The 24,024-nt window shown below is 33.9% G+C and overlaps 1 protein-coding gene across 3 annotated transcripts; it reads right to left on the bottom strand.

Annotated features, from left to right (window-relative positions):
* Positions 1–6,760: 6,760 nt before the first annotated feature.
* On the bottom strand, positions 6,761–17,288 carry LOC128674951 (orcokinin peptides). 3 transcript variants are annotated; one of them, XM_053753970.1, is made up of 8 exons: positions 17,225–17,288; positions 13,956–14,047; positions 12,555–12,609; positions 11,209–11,818; positions 10,750–10,869; positions 10,351–10,452; positions 8,691–8,822; positions 6,761–7,438 (listed from the first exon to the last, which is right to left on the bottom strand). In XM_053753970.1, exons 2-8 carry the CDS (start codon positions 14,028–14,030, stop codon positions 7,324–7,326), a joined length of 1,209 nt encoding a protein of 402 aa, XP_053609945.1. In that variant the 5' UTR covers positions 14,031–14,047; positions 17,225–17,288; the 3' UTR covers positions 6,761–7,323. The 3 variants fall into 3 exon arrangements, with proteins under 3 accessions (XP_053609945.1, XP_053609943.1, XP_053609944.1); XM_053753968.1 differs by lacking the exon at positions 11,209–11,818 and having other exon boundaries at positions 10,750–10,867; XM_053753969.1 differs by lacking the exon at positions 11,209–11,818 and having other exon boundaries at positions 8,727–8,822; positions 10,750–10,867.
* Between the last annotated feature and the right edge of the window lie 6,736 nt (positions 17,289–24,024).

Raw genomic sequence — 24,024 nt, 5'->3', positions numbered from 1 at the left:
GGGCGAAGTATCTATTTAGTATTTTGGCAAACAGAGGAGCACGAGATACTTTTATTCAGCTAGTTCTAGCTAGTCCATAGTTACTATCCTACGAACAAACGCAAAAGTTTGGATGTGAACGTCAGTGAGAATCTCTCTCTTACCCGAGTTCTCTTTTTTCAGTTTCTTACCGGCTGTTAAGTGTTCGATCCCAGGGTCCGATAGGTCCAATATCAAAGTCTAATCATTTATTCAGGAATAAGACCTTCACAGGCAATTTCTCATTTCAAATTTTATATATTATAAGTATAGTGATAATAGGCAATTTCCTAAAAAGCTACAAAAAACTGGAAAATTCTTCTCCACTACGCACGGTCTTCGGCATCTGTATTAGTCAGACCATTATTGGCACATTCGTTACTCAATCACGCAAAACAGAATTGACCAATTTCGATGAAATTTGGCTCATCGACAGAATATATTTTTTTAACATGCTAATACTTATAATACATATAATCCAACAAAACTTTACCATCACCATCACTGCAAGCTGTTTTGAAAATAACAAACGGGACTGTTTTATACATTTTTCTTTTCTTTTGATCTATGGTTGATAACAACGAACGTGACTGTTGAAATTATTCTGGAATCCGGCTCACGTCTCCCAAACTAAAGGGATCGTACGTCAGGATAACTAAGTCGAAACGTTAACGAATCAAATTAAGGACGCATTTTATTCCTTGTAAAATGCGTACGTGCCCACACACTCTAAGGTCGCGTCGGATAATATGCGGTTACTTTTTTGTACCTAATTATTTTTGACGCGAGATACGTTTTGTGGCAGCGTCAAAAGTGCTTTTAGGTGGGATACCTCACGTTCGTATATTCAGATTCGTGACCCTTATATAACTTAATTAATGGTCCAAACACTTGTTCAAAGGAAATCAGTTGGTTAGATACCTGGGCGTACGTGCACGTGGGTATAATGGGCACCTCTGACTGGGTACAATAGACAAGATCCCAAATTCTTACCTAAGTACCTCCTTATTTTTTATTTTTAACTTATAAGGTTGTAGCATAATATCGTATATTAATCCTTATAAATTTATAAAACAAAGTCCTCTACCGTGTCTGTCTCTCTGTCAGTTTGTTTAACTCAAAAAATACTGCACGGATTTTCATGCGGTTTTCACCAATAAAAAGTGTGATTCCTGAGGAAGGTTTTGGCGTATTACTAGCGGCACGCCCCGGCTTCGCTCGGGTAAAACCAGTACAAAAAAGTAGCCTATGTCATTCCTGAAGGTTTCGCATATCTCTGTGTCAAATTTTATCAAAATCGGCGCAGTAGTTTTTGAGTTTATTCATTGCAAACAAAAAAAAATACAAATATTTTTTATAACATATGGATATGTTTTTACCCGGGCGGAGCCGACACGAGCCGTTAGTTATTTATATCTAGATATCCTACCTAACTACCTGAAAGCACTAAGAACATGACAAATGTGTTAATCTGCACTCCACTCACTTAGTTTTTCATGAAAGTCAATGAAATCGTAGCAGGTTAAAGACAAGTCATGTTTTTCAGAATTTATTTAATTGAATGAACGTGGCCTGTAGTCCGGTAGGTATCGTATTGGTGCTTTTAGTTTGAGTGCACTCGATACCCGACAATATTCGTCGATTGACATCGAAATGGAAATTTCGTCAGATCTAATTTCATCAATACCTAAGTACATTTCGTAAGAAGTCGTAAAAATTTTGTATTTTTGTTATTGATTTTTTCGGACAAACCTAGGTACTTCTGTGCTACGTGCTGTACTTATATGTAACATTATAGTGTTTTGCTGAAAAAATGCCTGAATTTCGACGCTTTATGGTTATTTTTTCACCTCTTTTTCCCGCCGCTGTTGTTAGCCGGTTATGTTCTCATCTCACACTCGAGACTCGCCTTTCTTGTGTCTGAGAAAGAGAAAGCAAAACAATAATAAAGGATGAATGCAAGAAAAAATGAGTCAGACTCAGACCACTCTCGATACCTAATGAAATTAACATTTTTCAATTACTTTGTGGTAACTTATCTACCTTAATAGGGGAGATCTTGTGTATAATGGTTTCGGAAAATTTAGTATAGTTTATCCTACCTAGCTATTATTCGTACCTACTTGTTCTAAAAATAATCTGAAATCCATGAAAAGTAATGGAGAGGCACTACAAATGAAAAATATAACATTTAAGATATGACAACACAAAAAACAATTAGAAAAACCTTCACATTTTAAATTGTATAATGCTCATCGTCTGTAAGAATTAACGCGTCTACTGGAAGTAGATATTAATTATAATATGTGACGCAACGTAGGTAAGTTTAGGTAGAATAATAAGTATAAGAATTTTGTACAAGTAATATTGCATGAACGCAAAACAAATATTCCTTCTATTGAGCTTCTGTTCCCGCTGGCGCCCTTATCTAACGTAACAATGGCTACGAGGTCTTATTATGGGCAGGAATGTACAATCAATCTATAGCATATGAACCTACTCAAATTCATTGCATATTCGCCGCTATTACATTCACGCAGGCTAACTTGATATGCAGTATGCTATAGGTACAATAAATCTACCTACCTACTTAAGAAGTTTGAAATGACACGACAGAAATGTCATGTAGCCGCTGAAATTTTCGATCACTGTTAAGAATAAAAATAGGTGAGTAAGAGTATTCTTGTACGAAATCTCTATAAGTATATTAGGTTTTCAACATTAATGAAATTATTAGAAACGAATCTTAAAGTATGACTAAAGAGTAACGGATTAAGGAATACTACTACACAACTAGGCACTTGTTGATTGAAACTTCAATAAGGTACGATTCGGACAACGTCCATGCCATGGGTGCCTGAGCAGAGGCAATAGTCATTGTCCATTAATTTTGTGACAAGTTGTTGAATTAAGTACTTAACTATACACCTGTGTACTTATTAGGTTTTTTAAGTACTTATTATATAAAAAACAAACAAGGGGTGATTGTTTGTTTTTTTTATTCAGATTTATATACACATTATGATATTAAGTAGAGATAGTATGAGTATGATAGTAAGACTTTATAATATTTATTTACAAGTCAAATTTAATCTTTATTAGCTAATAAATACTTCAGTTAGTATTTGACATATCACATCAAAGTTTGATATCGGTATTGTCGACAACTTCGTCAAAGTCGGAGCTAGAATGCCGAGGATTTCTGCGGCCTAAATCCAATTTGAACTTTCCATTCATGATTGATAGGGGAGATCAGTCATAGGATAAATCCACCAACAAGTTTATGTATCGCTATGCATATTAATCACGACATTGTTTTCTGGATATTAAGAACGCCTTTATGAACTACAGAAATACATAAACGTACGCGCGTTGCGTAAAACTACCTACGTATATAGCACTCTATACTATATTTTGTTGTAGTACTCTTCTACAATGTGACGTCTAACGAGGCTATTTTATGGCTCTACATTTCTTGCGTTACGTGAATTTAATTATTTATCTATTTTTTTAAATAAAGTAATAGATGTTAAAAAATTAACATATGACAATTAAACTTTTTCTACTCATTTAGCAAGACGTGGAAAATAACGCGAGAATAGCTAGCATTTTTGCATACAATAAAATGGTAATTGCAGAATGAAATGAGGGCGTGGCGTTTTATTTCAATTAACTAGTCTGACTGCTTGACTATATTAATATTTTGTATTACATACACATACAAACATTGCTGAAAAAAAATTAAATAATGTGTGTACTTTTAGTCTATATATCTATACCGTCTGGGCACAATGAAGAGTTGAAATTGAGTCTGTTGTCAGATAGGTATGCCTGCCAATCAACAACAAGAAAAAAATGTGCCAATGGTCGATTAATAGGTAGGTAGGTACCTAGCAAAGTGGAGAAGAAAAATTAAGAAGGAACCCTGAGCTCCGACGCCGATGGCTGAGGGTCGTTTCTCATTAAGTGTAATGAAGAACACATAACGAATTTCTTGGCAGTACCTATTAACGGAGTGGTTTGCCATTGACTTCGACATTTCACATACCAGATGATGATTATCGACTAGAGTGCAGGTTTTCTCACGATGTTTTCCTTCACCGAAAGCAGGTATGGTGGTCAATGAAAACTACTATACATGATACTGGTTGATTTACGAACTCACGTGGCATGTGTAGAAAGCGAAAGCGAACTTCCCTGGGCAGTCTGGTAAAAAAGACATAAACGTATAATGTGTTTTTATAGTAGCTCACATACGAGTACATTATTATCACACCTGTTTCCCATGGCTGTAAACAGAGACTAGGGATTTCCATTTGCCGCCAATTTCTGTGATACTGACAAAATAGTACCTCAGATCCACATAAAAAACTTTTAATGTCTTGTTTTACGTACTTTATATACACGTATGATAATTTTTATGGCCATGTTAGTTTGTTTACACGTTCAACATTTTTGGAATAAACTGAATTGTTTAAAGTTTTTTTGGCTGTCTGTTTTGCGTTTGACAAACAGGCCCTTTGTACCCGCTAATCGGATAATCCACGGCGGGCGGACTTTGATATGCGAAAATATACATATCTTGGCATTAAATAATATTTGTTGTTTCGGCATTGAATAAAAAACCAAACAAGAAATTATATCCTAATCCTAAGTATCCCAACTAATATTATAAATGCGAAAGTAAGTTTGTTACCTCTTCACGCTCTATCTCCTCAACCAATCATCCAAAACTTTCAGAAACCAGATTGCATGAAAACAGTGATATCGGAGGCATTGCTCATATTGGATAGGTCGAAAGTGGAAATATAATATTACAGTATCACATAGATGTCGAGAAATACTTACCGACTTTTGGAAGTTTGATATTTGACGCTTAATCGCATTGTAAGACTCCAAGTTTTAAGTTTCAAATTTATAAGTATTTGAGATATTAGATTTTGTAGTAAGTAGCTACATAGTTACTAGGTACATACCTAGTTACATTTAATGATACTTATAAGTTATTAATACTTACAGAGAGATAGTGAATGAGCAATTTATGTTAATATAGTCATATACAATAAACTAATGCAATTAAGGGCAAATGTGACAGTTGTATCATGTTGTAGGTAATGTATCATGTTGTAGGACGCTGCATTCATTATGCACGATGACTGTGTTTTCTTGTGACCCCGTGGATATTAGTCTATTGTTCTGGTAATCTGGTGACGGTGACAGGCATGATTCTCTATCTCATCCACGAATTTCTCACTTGCTTTTGCATTTGAGTCTGTAACAACGCGAAGCACAGGGAAGAAATAAACCTTACAACGTTGAAGATACGGCTGCGATTTTACAATTGACCACCTGTGCGTCGTCATAGACAACTGGATTAGGAGTAAATCGAAAAATAAATCAGGCTATACAACCAAATGTTTATAAAAACTCGATATGAAATTCATCGAAGCCTTCGAATACTAATTGGATTGAAATCGGCGGATTCCCGCGCAAATCTCGGGTCAACTGTTTCCATAACGCATCAGTTAGAAATGTAATGTTTGCGAGTGAAATGGAAATATCTCGTACGATGGTAGGTATATTTAAATCAGGGCAATCTGGCAATTTGATTTATTGAATGTAAATTCTATTTAAATACTGCCTAAGTACTTTTACGAAATGAACTACAAAAACGAATAACATCATTTTTTCATTATCTTCCTATACTAAACGTTGGAAAAAAAAGTGTATTTAGTTAATAAAATAAGCATTTTAAACTAAAATAAATCTAAAAATTGTAAAACATGGACCGTGCCTTCTATGTGCTTACTTATCAGTAAACTTACTATAAAATACAGGTAAATAAAAAGTTTCATCTTTATAATCAAATTAAAAAATTATTTCGAAAGTTTAAAAAATGGAATCGATACAACGACATCTTGAAATGATAGAGATGACTTTACACATGATATATTCACATGATAACAGTAAGTTAATTACGTAGGTAATTAACTTACTGTTATCATGTGAATATATACAATCATGTGAATAAATACAATTATTTGGGAATTTTTGTAGTATATTCCTAAATATACTACAAAAATTCCCAAATAATTGTAAAACAGTAATAAAAAATGTTTTGATTTGTTTGTTTACCTTACTGAGTTATACAGAGCTGAACGGATTTTAATTAGCTGAGTAAGAGGCTGAAAGCACCATTGCTCGCCACACCCTTGGTTTATGAAGGGAGGTAACCAAAACTCATTTCATTACAAGTAGTCGTACCTTTCCTATGTTGATTTTATTTGCTTGGGTCATATTATTATAAAATTTTTTCTAACTAAAATTTTAGTTAGAAAAAATTTTAGTTGTCGACACCAAAGAGTACTTATGTACTTGTTGTGTCCGACTGCATTAACGACGTAAAAATGTCAGGATGTGGTAGAACCTAAGCTGGAGCTTACATCACAATTATGGAGCTGGACAAAACTAGAATGATAGTAGCTCCTATTATACTATTCGTTTCTCTTTCTCAGTCTACTTTAGTTTTAGTGTCACAAACTTGAGCCAGAGGTAACATAAACACCAGAGGAACATAAAAACAAAACCCTGGACAGAGATCCGCTGAAAGCGGTCGACGTATATATCTGCATAACTGATCTTAATTTTTGCTTGTCTATAATCAATATTAAATTAAACACTGAATCTATGGGCTGAATAATTCCTCAGACAAGGTAGTTAATACTAATAAATAAACTGTAAGGACATTTATAATCTTTTATTTAGAATATCAATAATAAAACTAATTTAAATAATAGTAATGCAAACTACATCAAAAAAATATTAAAGAAATCATTTAAAGGTACATGTACATAACCATTTTAATTGTTCGTTAGGAATAAGGTATAATTAATAACATTCAGATATAATCTAAATCTCTCCCTCCTTAACAACTAGGTAATTATCTATTATTAAGAGTTTTTCAAATTTACAATATTTGGTATACAATATTAGATATAAGCAAGTTAATTAAACATGTAAATATGGATTGTAAGACTAATTAAATCTACATTTAATTTTCTGAAGGGATTGAGGATAACAGTTAAGTACCTGAATGGTTATACAACTGTGTAAATTATACAAGAAATAATGATCACATAATGGAAATTATTCAACGTAGGTTGCAAAGGTAAAAATGTGAACCTACGACATCGATATGAGAAATTATGTGAAATGAAGAAAACAAGTTATGATAAAGGTGCGTGCAGACAGGACAGTTTTAGGAAACGCATTGTTATAAAGCTGTGTGCAGACTGGAGCCGGTTCTCAGCGCAGGGGACGGAAGGAGTCCTGCGAACGTTTTGAGCCAATGGGGAAGTGTGAAAGATCGATCTCGTCCATAGGGTAATCGGGCCGGAATCGCTTCTTGTCGAAACTCGATCTGGAAAATCATTCGAATTATTCTTTTGAATTACTACAAAGCCCATATTTTTACCTTTATTAAAACATTGTTAACTAGCAAGTCATTAATACCTACACAGTTTCGTTTATATTGCAGAATGGTACATAAATGATATAAAAGCTTTTATTTATAATTTAAAGGACATTGAAAATGTCCCAGGGTCTCAATTTTAAGTATTGTTATTGTACATTTTGCTTTTTGATATGAAGGTACTATTTATTCTTACTTGGCAACAGTTAAACCACTCAATAAATAAATATATATTTTCAAGAAAACAGATCGTGAAGCTCATAAGTTGAAAGTGCTTATAAAGTTTTAGTATAATCCGCCATGCAAAATCTATCGACGATTATTGTTTGTATTTAGTATTATACACACAAGGTTTACGTTACGAAGATTAACTTACAAACTAAGTAGGTCGGCACCTTTACTGTACTTTGGTATAGTTTCACATTGAAAACTTATACTTACAGTTTAAATATCTTAGTTTAAAACTACTCATCCTTGACGACTCGGGTGTTGACTACTTACACAATAAAATGAAGATCACAAATGCTAATTAACTAAGTTTTTATTTGTGAGTGGTACAAACTTCATAATTTAACGGAATACTTAATTACATTTATAAGTAGCATCCAAATTACTAAGTTGCATTGATCTTCACGACTATTTACTCTCAAGTAACGATTTGGTATGTAAATATTGATGTAATAGGTATTTAATAGAAGACGAGGCTAACTACTTCCGCATTTATAGATAACAAAATATTTATTAATTAATCATTAAGTTTATGGGTTAAAGCTATGAGCCACTCATTAGTTACATTAAATGATAATTTCTTAAATACTGTAACTATTTGATAGCTACAATGTAATTAAATGGAGCAGACAGACGATGCGCATCGCTATCGACTCATAGATCAACAAAAAGAAAAAAAATGCCGGGTTCGACCCGAGCTTGATAATACCGCTTGCCCGTGTACAGACAGTCAGACCGGTGAAACAGAGAAGTCAGACAAGACCAGAGTTAGTGCGGATTTGCGTTTCACTTTTCACCATCGAATCGATTCGAAGTGAAACGCAGCGAACCAATCACATTGCAGCGTAGTTGTCGTTGCGTCACAATGGCGCAATGTTATTGGTTCGATGCGTCTCACTTCGACTCGATTCCATGGTGAGAAGTGAATTGGAAATCCGCACTTCGCCCACAGCGCTAGTTACCGACGCCTTACACGGGCGCGTCGCTGTCGAGTTGGTTAGACCCGTACAGGTGGTAGAATCGCTTGCTGGCGTACGGGAACGGCATGGATGTCTGGTCAATCTCGTCGAAGTTCCTCTTCTTCACAAAGTTGTCTAGCCCTGATCTGTTGAAAAAAGCCTTAGATCCTTATCTTTTCGTATTAATTCTAAAATATTTGTATATGGTTATCTAGAAACAGCTTTCATAATTTAATTCAAATTTCTGATCTACGAATGCGGCGAGAAATGCAAAATAAATATGTTATTCTATGAAATTCACGTCGTGGAAACTGCGGGAATAAAATTATCATTGCTATGTAGATTGCGATAATGGACAGAAACGCGATCTAGTGGAAACTGGAGAGCAACGGTGTCTATGACGGTCTAGCATCGCTTATTATGGTAATCCTGTAACCAACGGACGCATGTAACTTTCAGTCAAGTAAAAGATATATAAGTAATACAATTAAAATTTGCTTACATTAGTGGTGCCTAGTTATAGCCAAAGACCCGAAAGTCCCTAAAGACTTCTAAAATGTTTGAATAATTTACAATTCCAGATTGTTTTAGAAAATCGAATTGTAGGTTTCAAATCTAAAACAATAGTTAGAATAAATATAACTAGTCCCAGTAGTCATCATGAGATCGAGTTTGCTTAAAGAAAGTAAGAGTTACAAAGAATACTCGAACAGAATCAATTAGGACATCGGTCAAGCAGCGAGCTTCAACTTCGGGCTACATATGAGCAATAATAATTTATTACTTTTACTCTCCCGTGAATACATTGATTATTTGGTATTTCAATGTCTACTATAATAAATAGTTATTATAAAGCTACAAAACGGTTGAAATAATGAAAAATACTTATAAGCTGTATTTTTTTATTACTTTCACCGCCTCATTATGTACCTATTATTTTCACAAAGTTTAGCCTTGTTTGTTATTTTATAATGATCACTACCTATATCTGACTATGGAACATTATGCCACGAGCCATACTTATACAAATTGCAACTTTACGAATATGGAATATGAATAAATGAGAACAACATACAACACAATTTAAGTAGATATCCATAAATTGTTCCAATGGATAAATTGGAGGTGAAAGTAGCAGTAAACACGTATCTTTTTAGACACTGCGTTTGAGACGTGCCTCACTCCCGATAAACAGGACTGGAAGGAAACACATCAAAAACTCTGAACATCACGTAAAAGGAACTGACAAGTTTATTTTAACTTACATTTTTATCATCATGACTTTTTATGTGATAGTAGATTTAGGTGCTTTCTGTTTGAATAAAATGATATTTACTTATATAAATTGGATGACAATGTAATAGAGTTATTATACCTGCTAATAAAACCGAGAGGTAGTCACGGAAATTCTGTAATAAAATAACATCCATTCCGGTTGGCTGAGTTTCAGCTTGATCGCGCTGATTCGTTTTGACAAGGAAAAAACAATAATTGGGAATTTACTTAAAATATATCGGTTTTAGCCGTGGATACCATAATGTGTAATATTGAAATCTTTACTTATATATGTTGGATAAGAAAAAAAAAGGTTAAAAACTTATAAACTATATATAATAGCCAGAGTAAGGCAGTAAACAAATAAAAGACTGGCAAAGAAGCAATTGTCGCACTTACCGGTCGATCTCATCAAAATTGCGCTTCGGCAGGCCGTCGCCATAATATCCGGGGTACTGGGCTGACAGCCACGGCTCGCGCTTGGCTCCGCCACCGTACGGGCTACGAACACATCACGGAGTGTATATAGAGTTTTCACAGCAAAACTTTATTGAATATTCTCGTTGCTAGGAATATTCTAAAAGAAAACAGTGAAAGAACATATTTATTGAACTTAGTATGTAAATTCGTAATAAGCCTGATCTGAATATATTGTGCAGTGAAAAAAAATTCTGTATTTTGATAAAAATAAACTTCGAAGAATCTCGAATCGGTGTCAAGCCAAAAATGTCCATGTAAATAAACTATATGTAATAAACCATACACTTCTATTATAAATATATAGTTTTGTATACTGACCTTCCGTAGTCGTATCGCCTGGTCATGAGATACGGAACAAACCCGTAATGCTTGGACTCCCGTACCTCGCGCACCAGGTTCCCTCCGCCCAGAGGATCCAAGTTTCGAGGTTTGTGACCTTTAGCATCACAGAACATTACACAATTCACAAACCAAAGAAGAACTATAAAGAAATTCCTTAAATATTAAATTTATTCAAATTAGCATTATTGTCTTACCTTCACTTTAGAGCTAAGGGAAATAGGTAAATATTCTGGGACAGAAAAGACATTTTAAAATGTTGCTATTATTTATTTTAATTATTACAAACACCGAGGATAAATAACGACAAAATTCAACTAATTAATATTTAACTGTAGGTATCACATTTTATTACGTTGTATGTTACGGAAATATGACTAATGTTATCATTGCTGGTGAAGATTCTTCTTACATTATTCTGCTTATATAATATTAGCGCCGCCGATGGAATCCAACTCGCGCACTAAGTTTCCGCCACCCAAGGAGTCCAAGTTCCGGACTAGGTTTCCACCTCCCAGTGAATCCAAAGTTCTTTTAACAAGGTTGGGTCCTCCGAGTTGATCTAGGTTTTTTTTAACCATGTTAGCGCCACCAATGGAGTCCAAGTTACGTACAAGATTCCCACCACCAAGAGAATCGAGGTTCCTCACTAAATTCCCTCCACCAAGAGAGTCCAAGTTACGTACGAGGTTGCCGCCTCCAAGGGAATCAAGGAATCTTGAATATCTGCTTTCCCCTTCGATTCTCCTCCCTAGTAAAGAAGACCCACCGACTCCATTTAAGTTTCTGCCAGCGAGACCTGATCCGCCAATGCCATGCAGATTTCTGCCTTGTAGCAAACTAGTGCCTCCTAGACCTAAGTTTCTCCCGACTAATGACGATCCACCGATTCCATCGATGTTCCTGCCCAAGATGGAACTACCTCCTATGCCATTTAGATTTCTCCCAAGAATGGAACTTCCTCCTATTCCATTTAAGTTACGATCAATGGCTTCATATCGTGCTAGGAATCGTAGGAAGTCTTCCATTTCTTCTTTGCGATTGTAGTCTGCAACAATTCATTATTGATGTAATTCTACATTATAGAAAGATATGGTAAAGTATAAAATAAGAAGTTATAGGTACTCACCGCTGGTGCTAAGAGGACAGTAGCACAGTGCACAGGAAGCTTGTGCCTTGATGTGCAGATATATTCTGAGGATAGTGCTTATTCCGCCACCAAAGGAAAAGGTGTTAATGAGAACAACTCCAAAGTGCAATATGTGGATATAAAAGGTAGGTATCCAAGTGCAGTGGATTAAATAGGAGGTGTAGCCCGTTAGAATGACACAATGAGATTTAAGATGTGAAAGACTCTGAGTTTGTATCAGGATAAGGTAATTTCTTGGTCGGCGTGGTTTTGATCACGTTGTATGTCGACAATTGATACGTTAATAATAATAGTTAAAAAACATCATAAACTTAAAAAAAAAACAACTTAAAATTTTGATCGTAGCAATCGTGACACGCAAACAATCGACCAAGACATAAAAGTGCTAGAACTTCATTATGTATGGTATAAGTGCGTTGTAAAATAATTTAATAAACATAGGTACTACAGATGTGCAATTATTTTATAAAAACAATTTGAATGCAATCTTAAAGTTTTTTTAAGGGAAATAAGATTGTTCAAATTGTAAAAAAGTGTGGGAATAGTGAAGGACGGTTGAAGTATACCAGATGGAAGGCCAATTTGTGAATAATTGGTACAGAGATGATGTTGGTTTACTAATTCGAATGCTTACCGGTGCCATCGTAACGATCGCCAGAGATGTGCTCACTGCCGCTCACTTCCGCTTCCTGAGAATGAGAATTAAGTAACAAGTAGATATAATGATTGCGAAAAAACACTTCTAACTAACCAAGTGTGTCTAACTATAAATAGATTTTGAAATGAAATATGACTTGGATTGAGTTTTATAAGAAGAATAATAGTTATACATCGAAGTATTCTTAACACGAGACTGAAATTTTAATCTTATATTAGTGACTGATGCAATCGCTATGCCAAATCTTTTTGGCGTAAAGGCGTGAAGTCCACCATTTAAATACACTTTTTTTTAATTACTTAAAAAAAAATTAAACGCCCTGCATGCTGTCTACCCTACTGTTACTGATAAAAAAACACACAAAGGCTTGTGTGTGAAACGCGTGTCTTGTAGTTAAGGATCATATGCATCAGTGGTTTTATAACTGTTCTAAGCAGCGAAAGGATACGTAAATAGATGAATATCTATAATTACATGCAACAAAAGTTGTTTACAATCCGAACATCTGATTGGAGCTCAAGTTATCATCATGTTTTCGCGCCGAGACGCGGCATAAAGCTCTCGGGGATCAAATTGTCCGCAAAGTTAATTAAAATTCAGAGTAATATCTTTAAATAAGAACAAGAAACGATGGCCAGTTCACGGCAACTTTGAAATGTCAAGAAAATTAATTAAACATAAGTTTGATTTTACGTTGATTAAGACGCATTATGTAATAAAATGATCCTTTCGGATATACTTTAGAAACGTTGTTTCGATTTGAAATTTATTTCCTCAAATTTAGTTTTTGAATACAAGAACGGGGAAAATTTTTTTATCGGGACTGGCATTTTATTAAATATTTATGTATTTACGGAATATATTAGCTAGTTTTAATTTAATTATAATTCGTTGCTATATATTTTCTTTACGTTTGTAAATAAAAGTATTATTTCATTATTATTAAGTATTATTTGATTAAGTACATTCATTTTGAAAAAATCAAAACTCGAGCGGGGAATCTACCACGCCTATTTGCCTAACCGGAACTTATTTTCAAAATTAGTAAAAAAGCTATTTTAGTAGTCTAAAATAGATGCTTAAATACTTTCGAAAAACATAATCTCTTATTTGGAACAATGTAGTTAAAATATTTTAATACTGTAAGTACGTCTTTGGTATAAGACGTAATACAAGATGAATTCATTCGGCCGAACTTGCACCCTAATCCTAACAACGTTTTTATAATATAAACGTGAAGATAAGTTTGTATTTTTATTTGTTTGTAATTGTTACCTACTCGCCTTTTAGATAAGAGGTGAGTAGATACCCATTCTTCTTGAATGCATGTAGCCTGCTCTCGTGGGAAATTCAAGTGCTTAATAAAAGTATCAGTACCTGGTGAGGATCGGCGCTGCAGCTCACCAGCAACGCGGTGATGGACACCGCCAGCACTCCGCTAAAACTGCGCATTTTGTCACGTCTGGTACCTACACATATATAAATTAAGTAAATGTTACTTAAATATTTAAATATAAATTGTTGTCAAATTTGTTTGTAATATCTTTATATTATACATGTTTAAAAAGTATTTCTGTTTTAATTCTGAAATAGTAGGTACCTACTGGGTATCAATATGAAGATAGTAATTCGATCAGTCGATTTTTAAGAACTGGGGCCAGATTCACGCAATTGAAGATTTTCTCCAAATAAGCAAATTCACACAAAAAAGTTCTATCAAAATGATGCGTTCGATTGAAATATCTTGTAATTTTCTGTGAAAGTGTTACATCGTACGAGTACATCATGTCCAAAAAACAATTGAGATAATTGGCAAAATGAATTTCGATTGCATGAGAATCCAGTGCACTTTTTCATGTCATATTATAGTCATATATTTTGTATAATATTTGACGATGATGATTATAAATAATATTTTCTCGTAAATACAACTAGCATTTTCGAATGACCACTGCTGAGAAGAAATGTCAGAAGGATACTTAAAAAAAAATAATATAGTTTCTGGAAACACCCGTCTCAATATAAATACCAAAATTCAAGTATCAATGGCAACTGTTGTAAAGTAATGAAAGAAGTTACTGCCTACTGCTTAAAGCTAAATAAAGTTTAATATCTAGCAATGCCGCCGAGTGAATGCAATATGAAATGCTTATGTGCGGCTCGTAAATAACGCAATAATCGCGTCATGATTCTTCAATATTGGTGTGTAAAATGTTCACATGTAAATACGATATAAATGCGGGAAATGTCACTTTCGAAATTGAAGTTTCCTTCGTCGCTGTGGAATATGTCACTCATGTAGTCACATGAAAGAAACCGGTAAAGTCATTTTGATATCGATATATTTCTCTCGAAAAAGAAAATTACTAATCTATGTGTAAAATCAACGATTTTTTGTGTTTGTAAGTGGCCTGTATTTTCCCCATATATTTAAATATTTTGCGGTAGTTATTATTTAACTTACATATATAAATTCATTATATATTTTCTGGTTCCTAACGGTTTGCTAGGTGATATATCGCCATATGTTTTTAAGTATTTTTGCTCAGAAAAATAAAGTGTAATAAATAAATAGATAAAATATAATTATAACGTAATTAATTTATTCTTGTTCATTTGAAACTTGTCGGATGTGATGGACAACTTCTAAACTTCTGGTCAAAGACGAATAAGGTTACACGTGCAAGCAATTTGGTCCCATGATTGCTTATAATCATTTTCATAGTCTAAATATAGAGTAATGTGGATTATTTTCATCACAAATCGTTTTATTTTTCTTTGTACACTTTGTCCGGTTCATATTTTGAGACAAATATCGACATTTTTAAATAGATTAAGTCTCTTTCTTGGGAATTTAGAATTGTAGATGTATTTTTTTATTACATACTACAGAACAGACTGTTTTTATAACTAAATAAATACCTAATGAACAGAAACTTTTAAGGTTTCAATGGCTTTTGTATTGCTGCAAATTTTTATAACTTCTGAAATATATTTCTAAACAAAATAAATTATTTAAAGCTGTTAAAAATAATATAAACTATTGGTTCACGTGGTAAAAGAGGGTCTCCTCTTTTATCATTACCATCTCATTATACTTCCTTAGATGTGCTTTATCCAAGTTTCGTAGAGTTAATTCTACAAACTTTAATGATATTTTACGGTCATACAATCGAATTATTTTAAACTAGCTATTGCACGTGACCCCGCCCGCGTTTATTTCGTGTTCTTATTATTGTCTATATCTTGGGTTCTAAGCAACGCGTATTGCGATGAAACCTATACCCATTTTAAGCGACCATCTGCTATACGTCTGTGGAAACCGCATCAAAATCCATTCAGTAGGTTTTTCGTGATACGCGAACAAATGTACAGACAGACAAAAATTTTAAAAATAGTTAATGTCTTCTAATAATAAAAATAAAACTTACAATTTTATTATTTGTATAGGTTACATTTCAAATTTTACAAAAATTATGATAAACTTTTACGTATGATACTAAATTGCTTAAGTTTTAATTTGTTCAAATGATCGTGTTCAGTAAAGCATAATCGGCGCGGGTTTACGATTTACATTAGGTATGCACTTATTTCCTAGCTCGTGTTAACTGTAACCCAATCGATATGTTCATTTTAAATGTTACTTTAAATACCTACATTATTTTAATATTTCGTAAGCATTACATACATGTACAATAAGAGTTTGGGATGGAACACACATTGATTTATCTTCTATGGCAGCGAATGATTTGTTTGGTCTTAGTATTTACATATATTGAAGGGAACTTAAAATATTGTAATGCACATAATATAATTTTGTAATTAATGGGGGGGCCTTAAGTATATGAAATAAGTAAGTTGTTTCTACTTTGTATATTTCATTCAGCGAAGTCTTGAGAACGAATCCCAAGGGAATCTAACAATAAATTTATGTAAGTAATTATTTCAAATAAGAAATCCAAGAAACTCAACAGGTAAAGCAATATTGGACTCTACGCCGTACTGTTTTTCTTTTAAAGTCAACATTGCACAATGGTCGGAAACTTTACGTTTAATTTTTGTTTCAATAAAATATGAAATTCAAATTTGAGAATGCTTCAAAATATTATTTGAATATCATAATAATTATCCGAAATGACGAGGATATTGTATTTCTATTTACGCAATAAATATAGTTAGTTGGTTAATAATTAATATAACATTTTCCTGTATTATGTTATATGTGATTTAGTAAGCCCGATTTGATTCGTCAACATTCAAATTTTTTTAAAATTTTCTTTTTGGTAATATAACTGATTCTTGGTCTAAATAATAATATTGTATAATTAAAACTAAATTTAAGAAACCATCTACGAAGTTGCTGGTTTTCTCTCATTTGCTGGAAACGAGCTGATGGTATCCAAAGCACGATTGTTACCAGGCTGAACGCACATTTTCTAAACAAAAAAAAACTAGATAGAAATCTGTTCCTCCATTTGGCTGCTACGATGCCACGGACAGACATACAGATACTCAGACACGTTAAACTTATAACTCCTTTCTGTCTTGTAATGAATTCTAATTTTTTTCTCACCAATTTAATGAATGCCAAAATCTTTCTTAATCGAAAAATGATAAAGTAAATTTTACGTAAATATAATACCAACCTGTAGCACAAGTCGAGGGTGCCGGTCGGGTGTGCGGAGTTGTGGATGTGCCGTCGAAGGCTCCGTGCAGGCTTTTATATGCGAGGCTGGGCGGGCGGCACGGTGGGCGGCGCCCTACTACACCATGCAAGCCTGCATACTTGCATTGCATTGTGGATTCTCATATTTTTATATTTTTTTCTAGTGGTGATTGATATTAAAATTGTATTTTATAAATATTAATATCACGGGAAAAGTTTACTCACATTGGTCACATTTTATTATTTTATTACAATAGTTACGATAAACAAATTATACAATTATTCCTCGCGCTTTTGGTATCTAGGACTAAAAACTTTTAATCCTAAGAATGATTGCGTTGAAGTTGATGACACTGAACTGTTAACTATTACCTTTTGAAATTAAAGAAAGCTCGTCCGCTCGATATAGAGCTTATAGACTCGCGTAATTAAATCTATCAAGCTCTATAGAGCTTGCCCAGATCTCTTATCTCTGATTCCGCGGTCTCTACATGATTCCGGTATGAATAGTGAGCTTATAAGTAAAACCTTCTAGACATATTATATCTAATAATATAATTAGTTTATTGAATAAAGCTTAAATATTGGACTTATAATAAGTAGTTAATGTTGTAAACTTGTTTTTGGATAAAAAATATATATGATATATCTCGTTAAGGCGAACTACGTAAAGCGGTAGTGAATTTATTTCTTATCAAAACCTCATAAGCTTTAAATTGACAAGGGCTGTACAAATAAATAGACAACACTCAACGGCCCACACTAAACACTGGGCATATATTGCGGGTCACGCAAGCACATTTGTGGTTTCTCGGTTTATTTATTTATTTATATCTGTGAAAACTGTTACAAATATTTGGCCACGCTGGGAATCGAACTTAGAACTTTTACAAGGCAAACTGGCATGACCATTGAGGTAGTCATCTAAAACAATATGTTTACATAGATAAAAGTTGGTATACTTTCGCAAATTGGATGAATGTTCATGACGTTTCTTGATGGAGGACAAATAGTTTATTAATTATAATTTTCTTTCTCAAAAGATATAAGAGAAATTTATGTTCCGCTCAGTCCAAAAACTTAAACACTCAGAAATAAATTGGAAAACAAACCTACTAAATAAAAAATATAGGGACAAATCACACAGACAGATTCAGTTAACCCCAAAGTAAGTTCGAGATTTGTGTTTTGGGCTTCTATAACTTTCAACGATACTACCTCTATATTCTAAAATGTACACATCCATATGTAGATAAATATGAATCTTGACCTGACCGGGGCTCGAGTCCGGGTTCCCCAGTGTTACATGTGGATGATCACCGGTCATCAAATATCTATTACATAACGTTACATATTGTGGAAGATTTAATTTTATTTATTTTAAATCATTTATCAATATTAATTGTGCCATAAATTATCTTGCTACCAAATCAGAATTGTGCACAAAAAAATTAGAATTAATAAAATAAAAAGAAATAAAAAAAAAACTATAAAGAATTAATAAAAAAAACTATACTAATTCATGAATGCATACATAGTCAACGAAGTGGAGATGAAAGAGTAGGAATGACTGATGGTCAACGGCTGAGGGAGGACCGGGAAAGCGGTCAAGGGAGAGAGAATATCTGTTAGCTCACGACATAATACAAAAACCCACCTGGATTTGCATTTTGCTAGTTCACATACACATGTTTCTTAATGTAATTTACTTGTTTTATTGTACACATTTCCTTGTGTTCTCTTTGTATAATGGCTTTGTCTATTGCAAGCATTCTCTCGCTGCATTTTTTCCGATTGTACGGTTTGAAAATAAAATAAAATGTTTCTGTCTTTGTCAATGACAGCAGTCGTTTATTTATGGTGATGCACGCAACAATTGTAATAAAAGCTCTTTCTATGGAAAGAAAAATGCCAACGTCTTATATAAATATTTTAAAAGCAGTTTTTGTAAATTAGGTCAAATTTAACGTCAACGTTTACTGGTGCAACTCCTCTGGTTTGCACCAGTAGACGTTAATTTTGACCTACGCGCCGCCGCCGTTTAAATAAAACAAAGTATTGCGTTTTTCTGCGCAGGTTAAAGTTAACGTCAAAACGGATACAACGCACCCGCACGCACGACGGGTGGGTTGCACCGTCAACTTTGACGTTAAGAAAAATGCAATTTTGTCTGAACTTCAGCGGCGCGCCGGTTATAATCAACGTCAAATTTGACGGTGCAACTCACTCTATGTAATCAAACCGATCAGTAATTGTGATGATTTATATTATTTCGCACGTTTTGGTAGTTTAAAAACGGTGTCATGTGCAATGCACGTTGTATATAGTACTTTAGTTTGTTAATTGTTCCTGAACATTGGACTTGATCTCGAACCCGGAAAGTTAAATTGAATGCCAAAGTACTACACGTTATAAAAACGAGTACAGCTAGATGAGTTTTTACACACGCCCAAGATTCTCCCAGTTAATTCCCAGAAAGAGCAAAATATTTGTGCATCTAGTGTTCGCTCGTAGTACCTAGATGGTAGTACCCAAATTGTAATATTTAATTTTGCAATGTTTTTTGAGTTGGTTAGTATTTGAAAAAAACCACTTTACGAAAGAAAATAGGATGCCACAGTAAGAAATAAAAATATTTAAAACGAGCTCGTTGTAAATATTTTTATTTCTTTCAGCTAAAAACAGGAATAATTAGAATCAAATAATAGTGCCTCGAATTAATATGAGTATGTGCTACGCTACAAGTCAATCTATGCCGTAGCATTCGTAGCCGAGGCTACGAAATACTATGGCTACGAATGCTACGACTACGAATATACTTAATGCTACAACCATCTACGATGAACTCGGATTGGGCCGCACTTACACAAGAAAGGTCCCTAAATACAAAATACTAGTCAAGTGCGAATCGGAGTCCTGCATCGAGGGTTCCATATATAAAATTCCTTTGTTTTAGTTATGTACTTATATTTTTATGGCCCTCTTACTTCTTGCAAATTTCATGATTCTAGGTTAAACTGAATTCGAATTAATGCATCATAGCTATAATTAATTACATAATATTTCCTACGGTGTAAATCAACGCGACCATTCATATATTTTGAGATTTCACATACAAATTTACTTTCAAATGTGTATGATTAGCTACGGTGCATTAAATCTCTTTAAATAAACAAAAAAAATCCTGTATAAAAATAAACAAACGTGTAGAATCGGATTTCAGCCTGGCCTGTATTAATTAATCTATCTTGTTGTGTATCAATTGTATTACTGGAAGTATTGTTATCTGTATTCGTATATATGCATTTTCTCATCGGAGATGCCAACAAATCTGAAACAGAGTTGAGTGGATAGTAGGCAAATACGAGCAGATATCGTGAGTTAGTGATTTTTAACTATGTTTATAGAGGTCATTTGATTGCAATAGCTTTTATTTGAAATACTAACTTGAGTTCGAGCGTTTTAATTTCGGTTGGTTTCATCGACTTCCAAAAAGATAATATCATTTTGATATTTAAATATTCGACATTTTCCGCCAAATAACCAATTTCGTATGAAAATGTAGATATGGCTACGAATTTACGAACGGAAGCACTTAAAAGGTCTCAATCTAGGTCTAGAACATACCCTACAAAAACAGAATTATAGGCATATATTTACATAAATTGCAAAATTTAGTTATTGCTTCCGAAGGCAAATTGTACGTAAAAGTTTAGTGCGATAATGTTATCAGCGGATGACATCGTAAAGCGGGTTACAGCCAATATCACCTATTGCTTAACAATGTTTGCCTAATGCAATTTTACGGCGCAAATTCCTGCAAATAAGTACTTTATAGCCTTTTTAGGACAAGAAACGGAGATCTTTCTCATTACCTGACTCGTATGCCGATTGGTCGCTACCAGATAAAATACTGTCAATAAGCGTTGAAGAATAAAAATAAAAAGTAAATACACGAATTATATACACATATATAATATAAGAACAAGTAGTTATATTCAGTATACATTTTTACGACTACTACCAACATTCAAGCAAAGAGAGCAATATTAACAAACAGGCGCATGCTGCCTTGGGCTAGGAAAGGCCCTGGTAACAATGGAATAATAGGGTCAGTTCTGTGGTATTTCAGTACAAAGATGTGCACACGAGCGTCAAATTTAATCACAGAATTGACTACCAATTTAAGGATGCACCTACGATTCTGGGAAATTTTGCGATTTGGTCATTTACGCTTGTTGAACATAAAATTTCGACATTCCTAACTCAACCACAATAAGTTGCAAAGCAGGATACGATTGGAATACTGTTTTGCAACTTATTGCGGTTGAGTTAGGATTGAGCCAAGTACTAATCCCAAGTAAGCAAGGGAAAAGTTCGGCGACTCAATACTTGTTTCCGTCACATTCGGCAAACCAAATCCGACATTGGAACATAATACATACGCGTCTATATTTTCCACGCCAAGCAGTAATCTGTCACGTAGAAAATTAAGTATACCATTTTTGTTGGTATAATTTCCATCTCGCGGGCAGCCAGCGGTTATTTTGACAACATTTGCAAGTCTTTGACCGTTCACGTATGCGAGGCACGATCATCTCATCTTTATTAACTAAGATGAGTATTTTTTTATATTTACACCACAGCTTGTCGGTGCCCTTAATCGTTGTATCTGACGAGCTACCCTAATGATTTGACGTACATAGCGTACTCCAGAAATATAAATCCCATGAAAGTAAGAGACAAATACTTAAGTGCAAAAGGTACACGTATATTTAGTTCCATAACCATATTTCGCCCTTTTGATATTTATCAACACAAACGTATACTTAAGCTGTGTCTTTATAAAATTTGTGCAGTCAATTTAATTTGAAAACTGCCTTTATGTTTAATTATCGATAAATGAAAAGAAAAAATAAGTGACACTTGATATTTGTCCTATAAATTACAAAGTATTACAACAGATCGTTAGGAAATTGACAAGATTTATTATATTAATAACAGTATCGCACATTTTTTGTGGTCATTTTTACGCAATTTAATCCTTATTTGTAAAAGGAGACGCTTGTTCTCTGCTTTGTGATGACATCATTTGATCGTGTAGGTAGCATAAAAACATATTTTATGTTTAAAAACATATTTTTTCTGAGATTTTTTATAAACTGAATTAGTTTCCAAAGAAATCTATGTAATTTTTTTTTGTTCTCTTTACGAATTGGCTGGTTTTGAGCTGATGGGACGTATGATGGACGGTTAATATGGAAAGTCGAAAATTTTCTATCTTCACTGTAAACTTTTGGAAGTTGTTGTACTTATTTCAAGTAGTTAGTAGTTCAAATAAGTATTTATTGAGAATTTTGAAAAAAATGTGTAGCGTTGAAAAACTTACCTACTTTCTACATTTATCATTGGACTAGACAAATCAAAGAAAGTCCCAAATCAAACATCTAGTCGACCATGAAAGTGGTGTACTATTTGCTCTGCGATATTGGTGTGCAGGTATACGATTACCATTAGAGATGACCGCTTCTACGTATTTTTTAAACTTTATATTTTCAACTAAAATAATTTTAAATACTTAAGAAAAAGTAGTCCTGTTAAAAAATGGATATTTATATTTAGATGAGGCTATCGGTAAACCAGAAACGTAGATTTTATTTATTACCATGACTGTATTATCCCGAAGATTATAGATAATGATTTTGGCACTAACCGCCATTTATAACATTATGGAAAATAAAGGTACCTAAATAGTTTCTATGACTTATTGGTAGCCCGTGAATTAGCCTCACATAGATACCTAATATGTTTATAAAATATATGAAGTTCACGTTTAACATAACATTCCAAGCTCAGATCATCTAATCCATTTCATTCAGTGCCACAATATTAAGCGGTCGATAAAATTAAGGTCAATAAAAATCCATCGAGTCAGTAGTGTATGCGTTTTGTTTTCAGGCAATTCCATTATCTAGAGTGCTCTCGAGTGTTAATAAGGCTCTTGATATGAAGTGGTGTGATACAAACGGGTGTCGTTCGGCGATGGCTACCGAATGATGTCACAAACTGCGTCAGTGATTGACGGTAGGTTTGGATCACACGTAGCCACCTAAGTCCACGCGGATGGGACACCGACACGTCAGTGATAATAGGGATAACATGCTTTTACTTATATTTTTGCTATATTTTGCTGAAAGGTTAAATAAGTTAAGCGCATGCATTAAGTAGAAATACTTTGATTTGCACTAATCAGTGCCTATCCAGACTACTTTCCCTTTACATTATCAATTTCGGGAAACGACTTTGTTTTTCTATGTAGTGATCTCGTCTTCACCAAAATGTTACTTTTACGTATGTTTTATGAAAAACTATGTAATTGTAATGATTTTTCTTGAAACTTAAAACAAAATACGTTGATTCCTAAATAGGTACTTGGGATCAGGGATTATAAAATTGTACACTATATGATCAATTGAGGATTAATATCTGCCCAATGCTCCGCCCCGACATTGGCACGAGATTAGCTACTCATTCGCTGTAATAGGATTAACCGGGTTGAGTAAGGATCTTTCTTGAAATGGTGCCGCTAATGTATAGGTACCCTACATAGAAAAGCGTTATAATTTCAAACTTCTTTGCGTGTTGACGCTCTCCAACTATTTTAGAATTAGATTTCCTCGATGTTGTGCATTGTGTTGCCTCACGGTCACAGCTTTGTCGGTAGCCAACATGAGTGCCAGGAGTCAGGGCACAAAGGGCACTGGATTTCAAGTCAATATT

Source organism: Plodia interpunctella, chromosome 13, assembly GCF_027563975.2.
Source record: "Plodia interpunctella isolate USDA-ARS_2022_Savannah chromosome 13, ilPloInte3.2, whole genome shotgun sequence".
Taxonomy (NCBI): Eukaryota; Metazoa; Arthropoda; class Insecta; order Lepidoptera; family Pyralidae; genus Plodia; species Plodia interpunctella.
This window is presented reverse-complemented; position numbering and strand designations above follow the sequence as displayed.